Raw genomic sequence first — 22,643 nt, 5'->3', positions numbered from 1 at the left:
CCAAAGGGAAGGCTCTTCTTCTCTGGGGCAACATAGCAACCGAAAAACAGCCACTCTGACCGCGGAAAAAAGACTAAGCTGGCATGCTTGCGCGACGGGCGGGAAGATGGCTGTGCACCCGTGCGCTCGAAGGCTCTAGCAAACTCTGTTGCTAGAAAGATTTTCCGGACCTGGGGCTGCCGTGGGACGTCACCCATCAGTGTGAACAAGCAGCCTGCTTGTCCTCGGAACAAGAATGGTAGTAAAAATGGGAAATTGTTGGCTCGATTGATTGCGCGAAAACAGGCATCTAGGACTATTGTTACAATTAAGGATTCTGCAGGGAAGATGGTGCACTCGAATGCAGCAATATGTGATGTTTTCAAATCCTCTATCAAACTTTGTATACTCCACAGGAGTTGGAAATTCTTCTGAGTCATTTATATTTGGAGGGCCTAAATCTTCCTAGTATTTATTGCTCCCTCAGATAGAGAAGCCTTGAACGCGCCTATTCATCCCGACAAGGTGTATGGGGCAATCTGCGGTAGTCTGTTGGGTAAGGCCCTGGGTCCTGACGAGCTTCGAGCCGAGTTTTACAAATTGCTGGGGAAAGCAATTCTTGAACCTTTAACAAATGTTTTCAACACTTGGGTAAGTGAGGGCTCTTTGCTACATCTGAATGTAGCGCAGATCATGGTCCTGGCCAAACTGGGTTGGGACGCCACTTTACCTGCATCGTATCAACTGATTTCCCTTCTGAATTATGAAGTGAAGCTATTTGCCAAAATCTTGGCTAACAGGTTGAGTCGGGTGCTACCTCATATTATTCATGACTCACAAGTTGGGTTTGTCAAGAATCGTTATATCACTAGAAATCTTAGACATATATTAGCTTCCTTGGAATGGGTGAAATTACACAAAAAACCCGCAGTAATGATAAGTTTTGATGCCGAGAAGGCTTTTGACCGTGTCCGGAGTTTTTATTTGCTACCCTGAGAGTATATGGCTTCACAGGGTGGTTTGTTGAAGCGCTCAAGGTTTTGTATGCCTCTCGGGCAAGAGTGATGGTCAATGGCCAACTTTCTAATGACTTTTTGATCAGATGTGGGACTAGGCAGGGCTGCCCATTATCTCCACATCTTTTTGTTCTTTACTTAGACCCCCTCATTCGGGATATTCATTCTAATGTGGATATAGAAGGGGTAGATATCAATGGGGAGTGCTTCAAGTTAGCAGCTTTTGCAGATGACCTTTTGGTTGTTCTCACCAACCCACAGGTTTCATTGGGGGCACTTTTGGAGTCTTTTCGAGAATTTGGTGACTTTACGGGGTTCAGGTTAAATTTGGATAAATCAGAGGCATTGGCTAGCTCCCTAGAGATTAAGCGCTCTTGGCCTGGGCAGTTTCCTTTGCGGTGGGCCGAACGATCCTTCAAATACCTGGGTGTACTTCTTTCCTCGGAGGTCAGGGAGTTATACCAGCTTAATGTGACCCAGATGCTACTTAATACTCAGCAGGAATTGGAGAAGTGGCAGGCGTTACCCTTGCCTTTGATTGGGCGCATTTGCCTTTTGCGAATGGTAATTTTTCCTAGATGGCTGTACATGTTTCAAATTTTCCACTGCGGCTATTACAAAAGACTTGCAGCGCTTCAATCATCTCGTTTTGTGGTTCTGCTGGGCTAAGAAGAAAGCAAAGCTACGCTTTTCTCATTTGATGGGTAACTGGTCTCAAGGTGGGTTGGGCCTTCCCAATATGAGACTTTACAATATTGCATGTCTGTTACGTCATGTTCGAGATTGGCTCTACTCCTCTAGTTACTTTACACCTCTTGCACTCGAGTTCGCGTACTTTGCCCCATATAATTTGTTATCTCTACTGCACGTGGAGAGATCTTTGATTCCTAGATATTTTAGGAACAGCGTACTCTTAGGCCCTCTCAGGGAAGTATGGAGGTTTTTGGTGAAAGGGTTAGGAGGGGACCCACAAGTCACTGAACTGCTATCTATAAGAGGAAACCCTGCTTTTCCCCTAGGACTGGATAATCCGACCTTCATTCAGTGGGAGCGGTCGGGATTGAGAACCTTGGAATATATCCTAGATATGGAGGGAGGGTTGAAGTCTTTGGATCAATTAAAAGGCCAGTACTGTATTAGATGGGAAGACACTTTTGCATATTGTCAGGTCAAACATTACATTCGGTCCCTGCCGGTGGGGGCTCTGGGATCTCGGAGTGGGGGCAAGCTTCAAGACTTTTTTTGAGACAGTTGCTGAGGGTGCCCCCACAATATCTGAGTTGCATAAGGCTTTATGGCAGTTCTGGAAAATCAAAGGGGTAGATGAAATCAAACAAATGGGAAAAGGACATGGGGGAGAAGTTGGACTCGTGGGACTTTTTGGCTTCTATTAAGAGTATCCCATGCCTTACTAGCAGTGCTATTTATTGGGAGTGCTCTTTTCGTGTCTGTTACAGAGCTTATTTATCCCAGGTTCAGCTTTTTCGGGCGGGAGGTATTCCATCGCCAACTTGTTTAAAGTGTAAATTAGCGGACAACACTTTTTTCCATGCGTTTTGGGGATGTGTGGAGGAGATAAGGTGAGTTTGGCGCCGGATTACTGATTACTTGGCATCAATTTTTTCTTGTATGCTCGCCGGCTACCCACTCCAGTTAGTCCTGGATTGCCCGTGGGGGGGGGGGGGGGGACTTTTGAGGCCCTGCAGCAGAGAATAGACTGATGTTTTGTAAGCTGTGTTTACTGGCGAGGAAGTGTATTTTGCAGACCTGGATCTCTGACTCCCCGCCTGAGTTTTGGCATTGGCGTAATATGGTACACCTGTTAGTATCTTGGGAGGCAAGGGAAGTAAAAGGCTCCTTTAAACGTAAATCTCGTTTTTTGAAAATTTGGAATCCCTACTTGGCATCTTTGTCATCAAGAGGAAGAAGTCTTATTTTGAATCAGTTGAGCTGTCAACGAGGCTGTAGGGGGGAGGAGAGGGGTGGGATTAGAGTGGGGGTAAACTGCTTTCCGTCCACTGCTCTGGGGGGGTCATAAGAGTCCAGACCTCTTGGGGCGTGGGGGGGGGGGAGTTCTGTAGAGATTAAGGGGGGAGGGAAGGAGGGAGGAATGCTCAGTTGGGTTGGATTAAGGTTAATAAGATTTTATTGTTATTGCCTTTTTCAGTCAGTGGCCAGTTTGTCTGGCTTATACTTGATTCTTGTTTATGGTTTAAGGCTGTGATTATTTCTCCTAGGGAAGGGGGGAGGGAGAGATGGATGGGAAGGGGAGAAAACTTATTTCTGTGCCAATGGTTTCTTGCTTTTATATAGCATGTTCCTGAGATTCAATGTATGCTGTATTGATGTAGATGGATTTGATCAACATGCTGGTTTATCAATAAAAATTGTAAAAAAAAAAAAGAAGGTTAAGTAAAAGAGGCTATTACTGCCAAAAAAATGTCCTTCAAAGAATGGAAAGAAAAAAGACCCGAATGAAGAAAATAAGAAGAAACACAAGCATTGGCAAGTCAATGCAAACATTAATAAAGAAGGCTAAAAGAGAATATGAAGAGAAACTTGCCACAGAGGCTAAAACACACAGTAACAAGTTTTTCAGCTACATCAGAAGCAGAAAGCCTGCAAGGGAATCTGTGGGACCTTTAGATCACGAAGGAGCAAAAAGGGCACTCAGGGAGGACAAGGCTGTAACGGAAAAACGGAATGAATTCTTTGCTTTGGTCTTTATGGACGAAGATGTAAGAGATCTGCCTGTAGTGGAAATGGTTTTCAAGGGTGATGATGCGGAGGAACTGAAAAAAATCTTGGTGAACCTGGAAGATGTATGGAGCCAAACTGACAAATTAAAGAGTAGTAAATCACCTGGACTGGATGGTATACATCCAAGGGTACTCAAAGAACTCAAACATGAAATTGCTGATCTGCAGTTAGTAATATATAACCTGTCATTAAAATTGTCCCTAGTACCTGAAAATTGGAGGATGGCCAATGTGATGCTGATTTTTAGAAAGGGTTCCAGGGGTGATCCAGGAAATTACAGACCGGTAAGCCTGATTTCAGGGCTGGTCAAAATAATGGAAACTATTATAAAGAATAAAATTACAGAACACATGGACAAACATGGTTTAATGGGACAGTCTCAGCATGGGTTCAGCCAAGGAAAGTCTTGCCTCACCAAACTGCTTCATTCCTTTGAAGGCATGAATAAACATGTGGATAGCAGTGAGCCGGTTGATGTATCTAGATTTTCAGAAAGCTTTTGATAAAGTTCCTCATGAGAGACTCCTGAGAAAATTAAAGAGTCATGGGATAGGAGGCAAAGTTATGGTGTGGATTAGGAACTGGTTATTGCACAGAAAACGTAGGGTTAAATGGTCATTTCTCTCAATGGAGGAGGGTGAACAGTGGAGTACCGCAGGGATCTGTATGGGGACCGGTGCGCTATTTACCACATTTATAAATGATACAGAAATCGGAATGATGAGTGAGACGATTAAATTTTCATTTGACACAAAACTGTTCAAGGTTGTTAAAACATGTGTGTACTGTGAAATATTGAAAGACCTTAAGAAATTGGAAGACTGGGCATCCAAATGGCAGATGAAATTATTGTAAAGAGTAATCCGAGTCATAGTTACCTGATGCTAGGGTCCACCTTGAGGGTCAGCACTCAATAAAAGGATCTAGGTGTCGTCTTAGATAAATACGCTGAAATCTTCTGCTCAGTGTGCAGTGGCAGCCAAAAAAGCAAACAAGATGCTAGGAATTATTAGGAAAGGGAGGGTGAATAAGACTGAAAATACTATAATGCCTCTGTATCGCTCCCTACTGCAATTGCACCTTGAGTATTGCATTCAGTTCTGGTCTCTGTATCTCAAGAAAGATATAGTGGAATTAGAAAAGGTTCAAAGAACAGCGACCAAAATGATAAATGGGATAGAACTCCTATCGTATGAGGAAAAGTTAAAGAGGTTAGAGTTATTCAGCTTGGAAAAGAGATGGATGAGGGAGATATGACTGAGGTCTACAAAATCCTGAGTGGTACTCAGTCATCTGGACTATTGCAACTCACTCTATGCCGGCTGTAAAGAACATATACTCAAAAAACTCCAAACAGCCCAGAACACAGTGGCCAGACTAATATTCGGAAAACCAAAATATGAAAGCGCAAAGCCCCTATGAGAGAAACTGCACTGGCTCCCACTCAAAGAACGAATCACGTTCAAAGTATGCACCCTCGTCCATAAAATTATCCATGGAGATGCCCCACAGCCTACATGTCAGACCTAATAGACCTGCCACCCAGGAATGCAAAAAAATCTTCTCGAACATTCTTTAATCTTCATTTCCCCAACTGCAAAGGTCTGAAATACAAATTAACACACGCCTCCACCTTCTCTTACACGAGCACGCAACTCTGGAACGCGCTACCACGCTATTTGAAAGCGACCTATGAACTGACCAACTTCCGTAAACTACTAATCTCTTTGAAAAGATATACCACAAAGAATAAAATATGTAAAATCTCCAAATACACCTAGAAACGTCGTAATGCGTCTATTGTTTTACAATGTCTCTGCTACACCATGATCTTGTATTTCTAATGTCTGATAATGTCTTCTGTAAAACCACTATCTGGAATTCATGTCTGTCAATGTCTTCTGTAATGCCACTATCTTGTACTTCATGACCATGTAACCCAAATCCTTCTGTAAAACCAAATGTATATCCTTTTCTATTTCCAGTACCCGTGATATATTGTAAGCCACATTGAGCCTGCAAAGAGGTGGGAAAACGTGGGATACAAATACAATAAATAAATAAATAAAAATGAGTAGAAATAAAATCAAATTTTTACTTGTTCTAAAAGTACCAAGACTAAGGGACACTCAATGAAGTTATATGGAAAATACTTTTAAATAAACAAGAGGAAATATTTTCTCATTCAACAAATAGCTAAGCTCTGGAACTCTTTTCTGGAGGATGTGGTAACAGCAGTTAGCATATCTGGGTTTAAAAAAGGATTGGATAAGTTCTTGGAGGAAAAGTCCATAGTCTGCTATTGAGACAGACATGGGGACGGAACGGCTTGCCCTGGGATTTGTAGCATGGAATGTTGCCACAATTTGGGGTTTTTTGGCCACTGTTTGTAAGCATTGGTCTGGTCCAGTATGGCTACTCTTATGTTATCATGCAAACATTCCAATTCAGTCACATACAAAGTTCAGTGCTGCTGCACTAGAATTCCACCAGCTCCTACTACAGCCCGCACTGCACCACCAGGATGCCAGAAAAACCTTTGTCAGTGCCACAATTTATTTACCCAACTGCCACCACCAAGGCTCCAAGAGCCATGCGGCCAAAATACTCTTATCAGCCCTCCAGCTGCACACGCCTCCAAGAAGCCCCATTTCCTGATGCTGCATTCTGCCCTTCTTTGCCCCTTCAGACTGTGCCAGGGTCCTTGGAGCACAAATCGGGACAGCCATGACTACCTGCTGGTGTCCCCATGCTGCTTTCACTACCTACCTAGCATGAACTTCCATGTGCACTTTTCAGCGCGGCAAACATTGGGGGCATTTGCTCCTGCCCTTCCCCTGTGGCTGGGTGCCTCATGCCAACCAAGGCTCTCTCCCTTCAACGCAATTTGCGCCAGCGAAATCCTGGCTCTCCTCTGCCACACACATGCGCAAATGGCTCCCACACCACTGAGTGGCACTGGACATCACTGCTGTCTGTATCTGCGCTATCCCATACCAAAAGCCAGTGTTCTCCTTCAAAGTCGGCCCCACAAACCCCGGCGTGGCTCCCTTACCAACACGGGAGCATTTCTGGGTTGTGGCACCTGCAGCTCTGCCCCCCCCCCCTGACTGGCAATGCTGATGTAGTTTTGGGAAACCCTCCTGCACATCAACCAGCTGCCCCCCCCCCCAGTGAGCATAAACTCATTTTTTTCTCCTTACACGTGTATTTACACTGCCCATATTTCAGATACTGGTGAAAATCTCTGGAGGCTTTAGACATCTAATATGACCCTGGCCAGACTAGACAATGTCATATAATAAAAGCTAAGGGGTATGTTTACTAAGGAGTGCTATAGGCGTGTTAGTATTTTTAACATGTGTTAATGGTTAACGCCCATTAAACACTAACGTGCCCACAGAAATGTACTGGTGCGTTAGTGTTTAACATGCCTAAACTTTAAAGGCACTTTAAAAATGCTAACGTGCCTTAGTAAACATACCCCTAAGTTACAACAAAAATAAAGCATCTAGTGTCCTTATTTTCAACACTTATTTCAGATGCTAACTGGCCTTCTCTTTAAAATATTTCCCCAGCAATAAGGATCCTCTATGCGTCTCCTAAGTTCTTCTGAATTTTGTTACTCTGTTCATTAAAATGTTATTCCATAATACCTATACCCCTTGTTTTTCTGAAGAAATACAGTCAATTGTAAATAGTACTATTTAAATATATTTTATTTTTAAATTACAGGTTCATTGTACTGTAACATGAATATTCAGAAACTTAATAGAAATATTTTACACCACTTAAAAGAATAGAAAAAAAATTTAGATGACAAAACATTACATTGTACAAAGCAGCATTTCTAAAACAAATTTTGTCCACTGAGTTAGAAGGCAGTTGACTGAGGCCATTCCAATACCATATAGATGTACTCCTCTCCTTTACTTTTCCTGAAGACTTCTCTTGATGGCTTCTTGTAACTCTGCATCTGTGTAAACAGATCACAAAACCGCCAAGAATTATAATTTCGAAAGTATTTCTGGCAAATTACACCATGCAAATACCACTCTCTCTGCATGAAAAAATGGAAAATTAAACCAGCATTTGTGAGGTAAAGAAAAAATACACCGAGGTATACGCTGCAATCAAGGCAGCCTATATAAGTTGAGAAAAAAAATTACAAAGGGCCCTGTTTACTAAATAATGCTGTAGGTGCCAAGTGTTTTTAGAGTGCACTAATAATTAGCATGCGCTAACGCTACAGGCTACAGACACTCATAGGAATATATTTATTTATTACATTTGTATCCCACATTTTCCCACCTATTTGGAGACTCAATATGGCTTACGTAATACCGTAAAGGCATTCGCCAAGTCCGGTAGAGAAGTCCGGTAGGGGACAAGTACAAAAGATGTTATAGTGGGATAGGGAAGATAAGATTCAGTCATGTGGGGTTAAAGGCAGGAGGGCTTGATAATGTCCAATACGATCTTTGATAGTGAAGTGTTGCAGGGTTGAGGCATTTAAGTTGGGTCGGTCGGGTATGCCTTTCCGAATAGGGGTGTCCCTAGCATTAGTTTGTGCTAAACAGTGTGCCTTAGTAAAAGGGCCCAAAGATTTTATAGCAGGATAGTTGTGGGTTAACTATCCTGCAATAGCACAATACCAGGGATGATTAAACAGAATCTGAAATAAAATGCTATAAATTAATGAAATAAAAAACAAGAATGTAAACTTGTATGAGAAAAAAAAAATATGATTATGTGAAGGAGTCTTCAAAATATAGCTGTTTTTTTTTTTTTTTTTTTTTTTGGGGGGGGGGGGGGGGGGGGGGGTGTGTGTTTGTTAAAGACAGGCAGGCTACACACCAATCTGGTTTTTAAAATAACCTCAGTAAATTTATTTATTTATTTTGACTAACACATGCAAATATAACACAAAACATTTTTGTAGATATTCTGAAAAGCATCTATTATTTATCATTTCTATAGCACTACTAGATATTTGCTGTGACCCTAAACAACTAAGGGCCCCTTTTACAAAGCTGCAGTAAAAGGGGTCCTGCGGTAGCATTGGCACGTGGATTTGCCGCATGCCAAGGCCCCCTTTACCGCAGCAGGTAAAAGGACTTTAAAAAATAAAACAAAAACCATGGAAATGGCAGTGCGTTAAATGTAATACTTGCTGCTCAACCATTTCCGGGGGAGCCCCTACCGCCTCCTATTTAGTAGGCGGTAAGGGCTCTTGCATTAACCCAGTGGTAACTGGGCAGCGTGCAGGGTTGCCCGATTACTGCTGGGTAACCCCCTGGGGTTAAAAAAATAAAAATATTTTTTTCAGCGCTTGAAACAGCGCGCGTTGGGGGCAGGCACTACCACCAGGCTCCTGCGGTAGCACCAGATTGGTGCATGGCAAAGCGGTGATGCACAGCTTTGTAAGCCACATTGAGCCTGCAAATAGGTGGGAAAATGTGGGATGCAAATGCAATAAATAAATAAATAATTTACTAAAGCTTTATTCCCTATTCTGTTCTCTATGAGAAAAAAAAAGCTTCACCAATAAGGCTCTTCACTAGCAAGCCAGTTTTCAATGGTCTTTATATGCTGATCTTACAGCAAAGGGGCCATTTTACTAAAGCTTAGAATGTGCTAATGGAGTTAGCACGCTAAATGCCAAGAAGCAATTAAAATGCCTTCAAATAGGTTGAAGACTGTTGACGATCAGCTTGGAAATATTCACCATTCAGTTTCTATTTACCTTTGTTTTTTGTAGTGCTTAGTGAGGCGAGTCCACTGTTAAGATGGCGAGTTGGACAGAAGGGTCAAGGCCCTCGCTTTCACTCCTGAGGCAGAAAATTGTGAATCAGTTTATAGGATAACTATCTACTGTGCAGAGGACTACCTGCACAAATGCTTGTAGTCTAAGTAAAAAGGTTCAAGACTTGCAAGCCCTGATGTTTGACGAAAACTTGGATATTGTTGCTATTACAGAGATGTGGTTCAACGATTCTCATGAATGGGATGTGACCGTACCGGGCTATAATCTTTTTAGGAAGGATAGAGAGGTGGAGTGGCTCTGTATGTGACAGAGAATATCAAAGCGGCTGAAATGCAGGGAATCTGGGGAAAAGAAGCAGCTTTATGGATCATCCTGGAAAGAGAAGACGGAACCTACAGACCTCCTGCGCAAACGGAGAACTTAGACAAGGATCTGATAGAAGATATTCAAAAGATTGGTATGAAAGGGGAGGTGCTACTGTTAGGAGATTTCACTTTGTCTGACGTGGATTGGAACATCCCGTCTACGGAATCGGAAAGAAGTAGGGAGATTGTGGACGCCTGTCATAGTGCTTTGCTCAGACAAATGGTGACGGAACCCACGAGGGAAGGGTTGATACTGGATCTAGTGCTCACTAATGGAGGTAGTGTTTCCGATATCCGGGTGGGTGCCCACCTATGTAATAGTGATCATCACACTGTATGGTTTGATATAAGGGCGAAGGCGGAGTGAGGACGCACAAAACTCATAATGGATTTCAGACGTACTGATTTTGATAAAACGGGGGAATACCTGAAGAAGGAGCTGTTGGTGTGGGAAGGCATAGGAGAAGTGAAAAAACAGTGGTCCAAGCTAAAGGCTGCTATAAATATGGCGACTGATCTTTTTGTGAGGAAAGTAAACAAAAATAAGAGAAGCAGGAAGCCTATATGGTTATCCAAACAAGTAGCTGAAAAAGAGCAAAAGAGGCTTTGTTCAAGAATTAGAAAAGAACGCAACAAGAGGATCACGGAAAAGATTATCGGATTAAACTGAAAGAAGCGAAGAGGAAAATATGGCTAGTGAAAGCGCATGCAAAAATGGCTAAAGATGTAAAGAGACGTGACAAGACTTTTTTCAGATATATTGGAGAAAGGAGGAGAGATAGGAATGGAATTGCGAGACTGAAAGATAATGAGAATGGCTATATGGACAGTGATGAAGATAAAGCGAACGAGCTAAACAATTATTTCTCTTCGGTGGTCAAGGAGGAAAATCCTGGAGAAGGAACGTCTGGGAATGGAGTGGATAATGCGCTATTTACGGAAGAAAGAGTTTATAAACAGCTGGAGAAACTGAAGGTGAACAAAGCTATAGGGCCGGATGGGATACATCCCAGGATACTGAAGGAGCTCAGAGAGGTCCTGGCGGGAACTCTTAAAGTTAGCGGATGGTGGTCCCTCTTCACAAAAGTGGAGACAGGGAAGAAGTGGGAAACTACAGACTGGTAAGTCTCATGTTGGTGGTAGGAAAAATAATGGAGTTGATGCTGAAAGGATAGTTAACTTTCTAGAAACTGACGGGTTACAGGACCCGAGGCAACATGGCTTTACCAAAGGAAAATCCTGCCAAACGAATCTTATTGACTTTTTTGCCTGGGTGACCAAAGAACTGGATGAGGGACGTGCACTAGATGTAATCTACTTGGACTTCAGCAAAGCCTTTGATATGGTCCCCCACAGAAGACTCGTGAATAAGCTGAAAGGGTTGAACTTAGGACTGAAAGTGGTGAACTGGATAAGAAACTGGTTGGGTGGGGGGTCACGTGATGACCACGTACTGAGCAGCAGCAAGCAGACAGAGCTCCCCAGATTTCTTAGCAAAAATCAGCTAAATAACAGAATATTCTACTCCCCGAAGAACGATAAGTTAAGGAGAAGGGAGAGTGAACCGCTGAGAGATTCTTACCTGCAGATTGAGGGGCAAGACGGCATGCCCACAAGACACCAGAGTGGCCTAAAAAACAAAACCGCAGCAGCGTGGAAACCGAACAAGATGGCGCTGACTCCGGAGCCTGCGGCTGGGCCCGAGAAAAACGCGGGAGAATGGGCAAGAGAAATATCATCGATGGTAACAGCAGCGTTAGAGGACCGCTTAAATAAAATACATTCGGCGGTTGAAGAAATTAATGAAAAATTTGACGCGCAGGCACACAGGCTGACGGAGGTGGAACAACGAGTATCGGTGCAGGAGGAGGCAGCACAAAGTATGGCAGCTCAGATCGTAGCTCTGCAAAAAGAAGCAGCAACGCTTAAAGAACAAGTTGAGGAGCAGGAGAATCGAAACTGTCGTAACAACTTGAGGGTTGTTGGATTACCTGAGGTGGTAAAAGAAGCAAATTTATATAACTTCTTTAGCAATTGGCTGCCAAAGTGGCTGGGCCTCGGGGGAGGCACGGGGGCATGGCAGTGTGACCGTGCGCACAGAATCGGGGCCAGAAGAGAAGGAAAGGGGAAGCCTCGGACAGCGATTGCGCATTTTACCAGTTGGAGGGAGAAAGAAACATTGTTGAAGCAAAGTCGCTCAGGCCAGGTCAAACTGGAGTACGAGGGCCACTCTCTTCTACTATTTAATGACTACTCCTCCTCGGTGGCGCAGCTTCGGAGGGCAATGGCCCCAACCTGCACTCAGCTCTATAACAAGGGTATCAGATTTTCACTCCTATACCCGGCAAAGTTAAGAGTGTGGCACGGAGGAAAGAGCTTGGTCTTCTCAGAGGTGTCGGAGGCTAAGGCATTCACGGAGGGACTGAATCGAGCGGACCAGAGAGAGCATAATCAATGACTGTGATGCTGCAGAGAGGGCAGGATGGAGAAAATGGCAGTGGCCTTATTATTCATGTTTTTGATTTCTAACTTGTTTAAAAAGTGCCTAGTTGATCAGGCAAAGAATGGTGGATTCAGGCCCCGATGGAATATAACAGGCACAGGGCGGAGTGCAGCAACCTGGAGAAGGACTTAAGTTTGCAACAGGCTGATATGTTTGGCTGGTCGTCTTTGGATGACGTAGAACTTGAACTTGAGGGCTCAGAGAGACAGCACGAAGATGCATCGGGTATTGTATGGGTATGGTAGAGATGCGATGAGGGAATGAGAGTGGCTGCTGGGCGAGGGTACTTCCGTGTTGAAGCAGATGGCCCTTCATATCAGAGTGGGCAGTAACAGGAGAGAGAGCACAGTTTTTGATGAACCACCATGAGTTTCACTAATTGTTATGTTAAAGTTGATGGGCATGTTTAAAACGTTGTGGGTGTTAGGTTTAATTGATTGTAGGGGGGGGTATGTGGGCGAGGAAAGAAGGGAGAGTTTGTTAATGGTTGCATGCTGTATGGCAGAGGGAAGAGGAAGGTTGATGAAGAAGGGGATTGTAATGGTTTATAGGGACAAGGGGGTGGGAGGGGGTAAGAGGGCAGAGGGGGGAAATGTGATCGAAGAGGGAGGGTTGGGGAGCGGGTGGGGGGAAGGGGAGGGGGGAGATGATTCGCATAAAGAGGGTAGGAACATAAACACAAGAGGTGGTAGTGCAAGGGGCACAAGATGTCTGGGGGGCTCAGCTGGGAGGCCCACTGGACAATAAAGATGGGCAGTATGTGACGCATTGCCAAATGTTTGAGAATGGTTAACTTAAAGCTTATATCTATAAATGTAGATGGCATTCACTCCCCAGTAAAGCGAACTAAAATATTATCTTGGCTAAGAAGGGAGGGAGCAGATATGGCTTTCCTACAGGAGACGCACTTGACCAACTCTGAACATGAGAAATTGAAACGAGGGTGGGTGGGAGAGGTGGTGTATTCTGCATTCTCTAATAGGAGCGGGGAGTAGCTATATTAATACACAAACAACTCCCCCTAATATACATAAGGTATTACAAGATAAAGAGGGAAGGTATGTTATAGTCATGGGAGAACTCTGGGGACAGAAGCTTAGTCTTTGTAACATCTATGGTCCTAATGTGTATAACCATAAATTTTTTTCAGACATAGCAGCACGAGTAGCCTCCTACCCGGAATACCAAGTGATAATGGGAGGAGATTTTAATACCTTGGCAGATCCCACTATTGACTGCAAGCTGGCTAAAATAAAGAATAAAGGGTGGCATCAAAAAGGGATAAACTTCCTGGCTCACCAATTAGGACTGGTGGACATCTGGAGAGTGTTACACCCTCAAGACATAGAATTTACATTTTTTTCCAATCCACATAACACATATTCAAGATTGGATTACTTCCTAGTGTCACAGTCGCTGTTTCAGGGGTAAAGGCGGCACATATATTAGACAATATACTGTCTGATCACTCAGCTATATCATTACTGGTAGCGTATACAGCGGGAGGAAAAGAGAGGATGTGGAAATTCCCCCCTTCTCTGTACAGAGACCTTGCCTTCAGAACCTATTTAAAAGATAAGTGGGTGGAATATCAGAGCTTTAATGATACCCCGGAGGTGAGTCCAGTTATATATTGGGAAGCAGCCAAGGCAGTGCTGAGGGGTCATATTTTGGCCTACACAGCAGGGAAAAAGAAAAAAGCAGAGGCAGAGCTGCTAAGGCTGTCCACTGAATACCAACAAATACGCAGACAGCACATAGGGAGAATAGATAAGGAGTATAAAGAAAAAATGGTGGAGATTAGGAAGCGCGTTGACCTCTTGCTTAATATGCGGGCCGAGAAAGGTATCTATTTTCAGAGATTCAAAATGTTCCAATGGGGAAATAAAGCCGGGCGCCTTATGGCTAATCTAGTGAGACCGTATAGGAAGAGACAGATTGTCACTTCAATTCGAGATAGCACAGGCAGACAGCATCATCAAGAGACCCAAATACAAAAACAATTTGTTCAATACTATACGTCTCTTTATGCTGAGAGAGACCTAGACCCGTTACAGAGAGACGCTTTCTTTGCGGATATCCCTATACCAACCCTCACGGACGACCAGTCGAGTCGATTGGATGCCCCCATCACTGAGCAGGAGATAAGACAAGTAATAAAGGCATTGAAACTGACTAAGGCCCCAGGCCCGGATGGATACGGACCAGAATACTATAAAATATTAGTGGAAGAGATAACTAGCCCTCTAGCGAATATGTTTAATAATATGAAGGGAGGGGGTGAGGGGGCTGGAGGACTCCAGAATGATAATTTGGCACATATTATATTGCTACCTAAACCAGGCAAAGACCCAGGGCAAGTAGGGTCCTATCGCCCCATATCCCTGTTAAACCAGGATGTAAAAATTTTGGCTGCTATATTAGCTAAAAGATTGAATCTCTCATTGGCTGGGGTCATACAGGAGGATCAGGCAGGGTTTGTCCCTGGTAGATATGCATCGATGAATCTTATTAGGGCTTTAGCGGCGATTCACACTTATAAAAACACGGGGGGAAAGGAAGCCATAGCAGGTTTAGACATGGAAAAAGCCTTTGACAGCATATCATGGCAGTATTTGTTCTGGGTAATGGAAAAATACGGGATAGGAGGAAGGTTTCTTGCATGGGTTAAAGCACTGTACACCAGACCAAGGGCTCGGCTGATAATAAACGACTCCTTGACGGACAGCTTTGACTTGCGGAGAGGAACGAGGCAGGGGTGCCCGTTGTCGCCACTCTTGTTCCTCTTAGCAATCGAGCCCTTGGCGATAAAAATAAGGCAGAGTGATAAGATCCGGGGTCTATGGGTGGGGGGGAGGGAGATCCGCATCAATCTATTTGCGGACGACATCTTACTCTATATACAGGATGTCTCTAACCATTTGGCACAGGCACTCCTCCTGGTTCAGGATTTTGGGGGACTATCGGGCCTGAGAGTAAATTGCGATAAATCTGAACTATTGCTCTTGTCAGACAATGAGAATAGTCTTGCGGTTGAGAGTTTCCCTATCCCGCCAGTGAAACAGGCCATGCGTTATTTAGGTATTTACCTGAGTACAAATAACATAGTGATGTACAAGAGAAATATCTTGGATCATATAGATAAGATAAAACAAACATGCACGAGGTGGAAGGACCTCCCGTTGTCATTATGTGGGAGGATAGCTTTGGTCAAGATGGTACTATTGCCAAAGCTGCTGTACCCACTCCAAGCAATGCCTATATGGATTAAAAGACAAGATGAGGAGGCCTTTAGGTCCACTATCCGAGCCTTTATATGGAGACAAAAAAGGGCAAGAATAGCACATTCTACACTAATACGTAATAAGGAGAAAGGTGTTCTTAAATTACCGGATATCCGCCTATATAATGTGGCAGCGCTAATGCACCTGGTTTGGGAAGGTATTGGTGGAGATGCAAAATTTCTACCAGTCCATTGGTGGGAGGGATGGTGCTCCCCATACACATTTATAAACCTACTGCACTCGCCTCCGGGGTTGGGCACACTCGCAAATAGGCAATATAGTTTCCTCACACCGCTCCGCCTCGCGTGGAAATGGTGGAGAAACAGACAGAATAGATGCCCGAAGGCATCGCCTTTTCTGCGAATGGTGGGGTTGGTAGACTTCCCGGCAGGTATGGGGCCCTCAATCTTTAAGAGATGGGCGGAGAATGGATGTAGGACATGGGGAGACTTAGTATCTTTAGAGGGAGACGGCTTCCTAACGTTCGAACAGGTGAAGGAGAAGTGGGGAGTTCCTAATAATCATATGCTACAAAATATGCAAGCTCGTCATTATTGGCGGGAGATGTGGGGGAAGCATGGAGTCACATGGACCTATGGTAAAGATGCTGCTGAGTATGTCACTGGCTGGAAACAGACTGTCAAACTGGTATAAGATAGTGAAAATGCCCATACAAGAGACGGGAGAGGAGGGGGTTGTCTCCAAATGGAATGGGGAATTAGGAACGCAGTATACCCAGCCTCATTTTAACACATTATTTGTGACACTAGCTGAAATGGTGAAATCTGCTGATTGGCAGGAAACCCAATTTAAACTGCTTCACAGGGCATATAACACTAGAGAGAGGGGGATAAAAATGAAACTGTGGGATTCTGATAAGTGCTCTAAATGTCAGGTAGGAGTGGGTACTTTTATCCACACATTTCTAGAATGCCCTAAACTGACACTGTGGAATGAGATTTTTAGGATACATAGCAAGGTGCTTCAGACAAAGGTAGAATGGTCTTACCAGGCTTTGTTGTTGGGGGAACAGGCAGAACTTATTGAACAAGGATTCTCCCAACCACAACGGAGATTTTTGTATATGACAACAAAAAAGGTTATTTTGCAATTTTGGACAAGTGCGGAACCGGTGCCATATAATTCATGGCTGAATAAAGTCACGGAGTTGGCTAGGTATGAGAACTCCTTGTACAAGCAGTCCCCAAATACAGAATATAGACAATATGCACAGTTGTGGCAGAAGCTTGAAGAAGTAGTTCAGTAATTCTTACCCTTAAAAAACTACTGTTCACATGAAGAGGGGAGGGGAGGCTGGGTGGGAGGATAATGGGGAGGGTGGGATTAGGGGGGGCAGATGTAAAAGTTTTCCTTTGTATCCCTCCTGATGGAACTAGGTCTTGGAGGGATTGGAGAGAGGGATGTAGGGTATGTAGGGGGGGGGAGGTATAAAGGGAAAATGTCAATGTGGTCATGTATGACAGAAGACGTGTATATCGTATATAATAGCACAGAGTGAATATGTTACCAACAGTAATTATTTGTTACCAATAGTATTGAAGTTTATATGTTAGAGCATAGAATGTACACATGTACTGCATTGATGCCAATAAAGACAATTTAAAAAAAAAAAAAAGAAACTGGTTGGGTGGTGGTAAATGGAATCCGCTCGGAGGAAAGGAAGGTGAGCAATGGAGTTCCTCAGGGGTCGATGCTGGGGCCTATTCTGTTTCATATATTTGTGGGAGATATTGCTGAAGGGTTGGAAGGAAAGGTGTGCCTTTTTGCGGATGACACAAAAATAGCCAATAGAGTGGATACCCTGGAGGGAGTAGAAACGATGAGAAGGGATCTCTGAACGCTAGAATCAGTTTAGTCGAGGGTCTGGCAGTTAAAATTTTGTCAAGAAGTGTAGAGTGATGCACTTGGGGTGTGGAAACCCAAAAGAGAGATACCGGAGAGGAGGGGCGAGATTAGTAAGCTCGACTCAGGAGAGAGACCTTGGGGTGTTGGTGTCGGAGGATCTGAAGGTGAAGAAACAATGTGACAAGGCGACGGCCGTGGCCAGAAGGATGCTAGGCCGCATAGAGAGGGGCATAACCAGTAGAAGAAAGGCGGTGTTGATGCCCCTCTACAAGTCGTTGGTGAGGCCCCACTTGGAGTATTGTGTTCAGTTTTGGAGGCCGTATCTTGCTAAAGATGTAAAAAGACTAGAAGCAGTGCAAAGAAAAGCTACGAAAATGGTATGGGATTTGCGTTGCAAACCATACGAGGAGAGACTTGCTGACCTGAACATGTATACCTTGGAGGAAAGGAGAAACAGGGGTGATATGATACAGACGTTCAAATATTTGAAAGTTATTAATCCGCAAACGAACCTTTTCTGGAGACGGGAAGGCAGTAGAACTAGAGGTCATGAATTGAGGTGGAAGTATTTTTTCACGGAGAGGGTGGATATGTGGAATGCCCTCCTGTGGGAGGTGGAGATGAAAACGGTAATGGAATTCAAACATGCATAGGATAAACACAAAGGAATCCTGTTTAGAAGGAATGGCTCTGTGGATTCTTAGCGGAGATTGGGTGGTGACGCCGGTAATTGGAAACAAAACGGGAATTGGGCAGACTTCTACGGCCTACGCCCTGATCATGACTGAATAGATAGGGATGGGCTGGAGTGTAATTTTAAGGGGCTTTAATGTTAGCTTCAGAACTTAGTACAAGAACAGTACTGGGCAGACTTCCACGATCTGTGCCCTGAGAAAGGCAAGGACAAATCAAACTTAGGCATACATATAAAGCATCACATACTATGTAAAATGAGTTTATCTTGTTGGACAGACTAGATGGACCGTACAGGTCTTTATCTGCCGTCATTTACTATGTTACTATCTACCGTGATTGGAGAGATGCCTGCTGCTGGCACTGGCAAAGGAGCAACCCGTATATGGCATTTCTCTTAGTCCACCTAAATACCCTTTGGGGGGGAGGGGGAAGTGCAGATGCCTGCTAAACCAGGAAGCTGTAGTTTTTGAATCAAAGATCAGGAGATTCTCTCCAGCCAGCGTAAAGATTTTATCCAAAGCTGTTTGAAAAGCAGACAGGTTAGGCTGGAGTAAGCTCAAGTAATTCAATACAATGTGCTAAAACTATGTTGTCTGCATTAGAAAAAAAACAAAATGCTCAGATCCTGGACAAGCACTGTCAGGTGGCTTAAGAAAATGGTGAATGATAATGGCACAAGAACAGAGCCTTGTGGCACTCCATAACTGGAGAGGCGCTGAGGAAGAAGAGGGTAAGTGTGAAAAATATATAGACACTTCTTAGGTGTTTGAAGGCATAAAGTCAAATTGACTGAAAGTCACTCTGATTTCTCTTTCTGAATGTGAACCCTGCCACGTTATTAATTCTTGCTATTATAGTATCTAGAACTTGATTTTTATTTTGCAATGAACAAACTATTCACTATTAAGTATACAAACAGTTTGAAAACATCTATGTTAATTGGCACATGCCATTTTAACAAGGGATCCTAGTAATAGCAAAACCCACCAACATAACATGAATATTAAAGTTGTGGACGTTGCCCAACAGACCTCAGCAGTGACTCATTTCACAATGGAATCACTGCCCAGTGACTCACTACAGTCAGTCTTCCAACTTTAATAAATTCTAGAAACTTTTTGTAACTTTTACATTTTTAATAAAATGCTACTTAGCAGGAACATAAGACCTTTGAAATATGAATGATTGAATATTTTGACACCCAACAAACAGGACTTAAGGATCTGGGTTTTCTAACTCATTATAAACCATAAAGCTGTATTTCTCTGTTTATTTCTCTGTATTACCCTCCTCTCACCTACCAACACTCATCCTGTTAGAATATCAATGAAATACTTTGATGTCCCCATGCATACCTCCACCCTCCCACTCTGTCAGACTGTCAAAGTAATGCTTTGATGTTTCTCTTATATATACTATCTGCTAACACATTTGCTTTTTTCCGATCTGACGAAGAAGGGCAACCTTCGAAAGCTAATCAAGAAATGTATTAAGTTATGTCCAATAAAAAAAGGTATCATCTTATTTTCTTTTCCATGTTTTATTTTGTTTGATTTCTATTGATAGCTGAAAAAACAAATAAGACTCCTATGACAACCTAATAGAAACACCAATAAGATAAAGAAAAAGTTATTCCCCAAACCTGTACTTAGTTGAGAGATTTGAAAAATGCACAATAGATAAAACAAAAATATAGCCATAGAATTGTAAATTGAAAGCGCTCAATTTGTTTTCCAGAAAAATTTCTTGGAAGAGTACCAGCCCAGCACACAGGAAAAAGAGTCTTGGGCTTTGAATATAAAAAGAGGTGTAAGCTAAAGATGACTGGGGAAGACAAAGGCAAACCAACTGCCTGTTAAGAAACCATCACACAGTGGCAGCTCCCATTAGTTGTTTGTGACTTGGCAGGTAAAGGGCACTACTTTTACCTTTAAATCCAAACAAAAATAAAAAAAACAGAACAGCAAAAAAATCTCCTCCCACAATAATTAGACCTGCCAACCTGCATCATTCTCTGGTCTGCATTAAACATCTGTGCCACAGGAATGAAATGAAAAGGAATCTCAAATGAAGCAAGCTTTTACAGCATGCTGCTGTTAGGGATGCTAAATAGTTAGCAAGCATTCTTGGCCCATTCACACACTAATTAAACATGTTGCCTCTAACAGTGTTTCTGCAAGAACTGTAAAGCCAGGGCAAACAATATCTGAATTTAATGAGAAACTAGTTTTACAATGAATTTGTTAGTTTTATCTAGGGCAGTACATCAATTGCGATTAATGCAATAATTAGTTGCGATAAAAAAAATGCAACTAATTGAGTGCTGTACAACATTTACCTCCCTTCATCCCGACACAAACTCTCTAGTCATTTCAACAAAATTGCTTGATGATACATTCCTTTCACTATGTTTGACCACTTTTTATGTTTATAAGGCGTTCTTTTCTAACCAGCCGCTTTTCATCATCAAGTAAAGCGTCTTGTCACAGTATCAAGCAGCAATTTTACGTAACAGTCTTTTTAAAGGTAAGACACTTTCCACATGCACCGACGTTTACAGCTTTATATCACTTGTTTTTGTTTTTCAGTCATGCCATGGCATATCGTCTATGGTTACTTGGCACTCCATAGTTCACGTTGTCCATCTTCCCATATAGCGAATGATACATACCTGTAGCAGGTGTTCTCCGAGGACAGCAAGCTGATTGTTCTCACGACTGGGTTGACGTCCACGGCAGCCCCACCAACCGGAACAAAACTTTTTGCGGGCGGGCCCGCAAGCAGGCACGCCCACCGGCTATGCGCAGCCGTCTTCCCGCCACGGTGCGCGACCGTTCCCGCCTCAGTTGACTCACGACTGGTGCGTCCTACGGCAGCCCCACACAACCGGAACAAAACCTTTTGCGGCGGGGCCCGAAGCAAGGGCACGCCCACCGCGCATGCGCAGCGTCTTCCCGCCCTGTGCCGCGACCGTTTCCCCGCCTCAGTTGGATGACAAGCAAAAATTATGAAACGCAACTCCAAAGGGGAGGAGGGAGGGTAGGTGAGAACAATCAGCCTGCTGTCCTCGGAGAACACCTGCTACAGGTATGTATCATTCGCTTTCTCCGAGGACAAGCAGGCTGCTTGTTCTCACGACTGGGGTATCCCTAGCTCTCAGGCTCACTCAAAACAAGAACCCAGGTCAATTTAACCTTGCAACGGCGAGGGTACAACAGAAAATTGACCTACGAAGAACAACTAACAGAGTGCAGCCTGACCAGAATAAATTCGGGTCCTGGAGGGTGGAGTTGGATTTACACCCCAAACAGATTCTGCAGCACCGACTGCCCGAACCGACTGTCGCGTCGGGTATCCTGCTGGAGGCAGTAATGTGATGTGAATGTGTGGACAGATGACCACGTCGCAGCCTTGCAAATCTCTTCAATAGTGGCTGACTTCAAGTGAGCCACCGACGCTGCCATGGCTCTGACACTATGAGCCGTGACATGACCCTCTAGAGTCAAGCCCAGCCTGGGCATAAGTGAAGGAAATGCAATCTGCTAGCCAATTGGAGATGGTGCGTTTCCCGACAGCGACCCCTATCCTGTTAGGGTCGAAAGAAACAAACAATTGGGCGGACTGTCTGTGGGCTGTGTCCGCTCCAAGTAGAAGGCCAATGCTCTCTTGCAGTCCAATGTGTGCAACTGACGTTCAGCAGGGCGGGTATGCGGTCTGGGAAAGAATGTTGGCAATACAATTGACTGGTTAAGATGGAACTCCGACACCACCTTCGGCAGGAACTTTGGGTGAGTGCGGAGCACTACTCTGTTGTGATGAAATTTTGTATACGGAGCATGAGCTACCAGGGCTTGAAGCTCACTGACCTTACGAGCTGAAGTAACTGCCACCAAGAAAATGACCTTCCAGGTCAAGTACTTCAGATGGCAGGAATTCAGTGGCTCAAAAGGAGGTTTCATCAGCTGGGTGAGGACGACGTTGAGATCCCATGACACTGCAGGAGGCTTGACAGGGGGCTTTGACAACAGCAAGCCTCTCATGAATCGAACGACTAAAGGCTCTCCAGAGAGGGTATGATACATACCTGTAGCAGTTGTTCTCCGAGGACAGCAGGGCTGATTGTTCTCACGAATGGGGTGACGTCCGCGGCAGCCCCCACCAACCGGAAATAAGCTTCGCGGGACGGTCGGGCACGCAGGGCACGCCCACCGCGCATGCGCGGGCCGTCTTCCCGCACCGTGCGGCGACCGCTCCCGCCAGTTGAATGACTAGCAAAAATATGAAACACACAACTCAAAGGGGAGGAGGGAGGGAAGGTGAGAACAATCAGCCTGCTGTCCTCGGAGAACAACTGCTACAGGTATGTATCATACCCTTTCTCCGAGGACAAGCAGGCTGCTTGTTCTC

General features: G+C 44.0%; 1 protein-coding gene across 1 annotated transcript in view; it reads right to left on the bottom strand.

The window, feature by feature from the left end:
• Window positions 1-7,496: 7,496 nt before the first annotated feature.
• ZNF451 (zinc finger protein 451) overlaps window positions 7,497-22,643 on the bottom strand; it is a 345,089-nt gene continuing 329,942 nt past the window's right edge. The window contains exon 14 of the mRNA XM_030198989.1: window positions 7,497-7,731. Coding sequence (XP_030054849.1) covers window positions 7,685-7,731 — 47 coding nt within the window. The 3' untranslated portion in view covers window positions 7,497-7,684. The remainder of the gene's footprint in view (window positions 7,732-22,643) is intronic.

This window comes from Microcaecilia unicolor, chromosome 3 (genome assembly GCF_901765095.1).
Source record: "Microcaecilia unicolor chromosome 3, aMicUni1.1, whole genome shotgun sequence".
Classification (NCBI taxonomy): Eukaryota; Metazoa; Chordata; class Amphibia; order Gymnophiona; family Siphonopidae; genus Microcaecilia; species Microcaecilia unicolor.
This window is presented reverse-complemented; position numbering and strand designations above follow the sequence as displayed.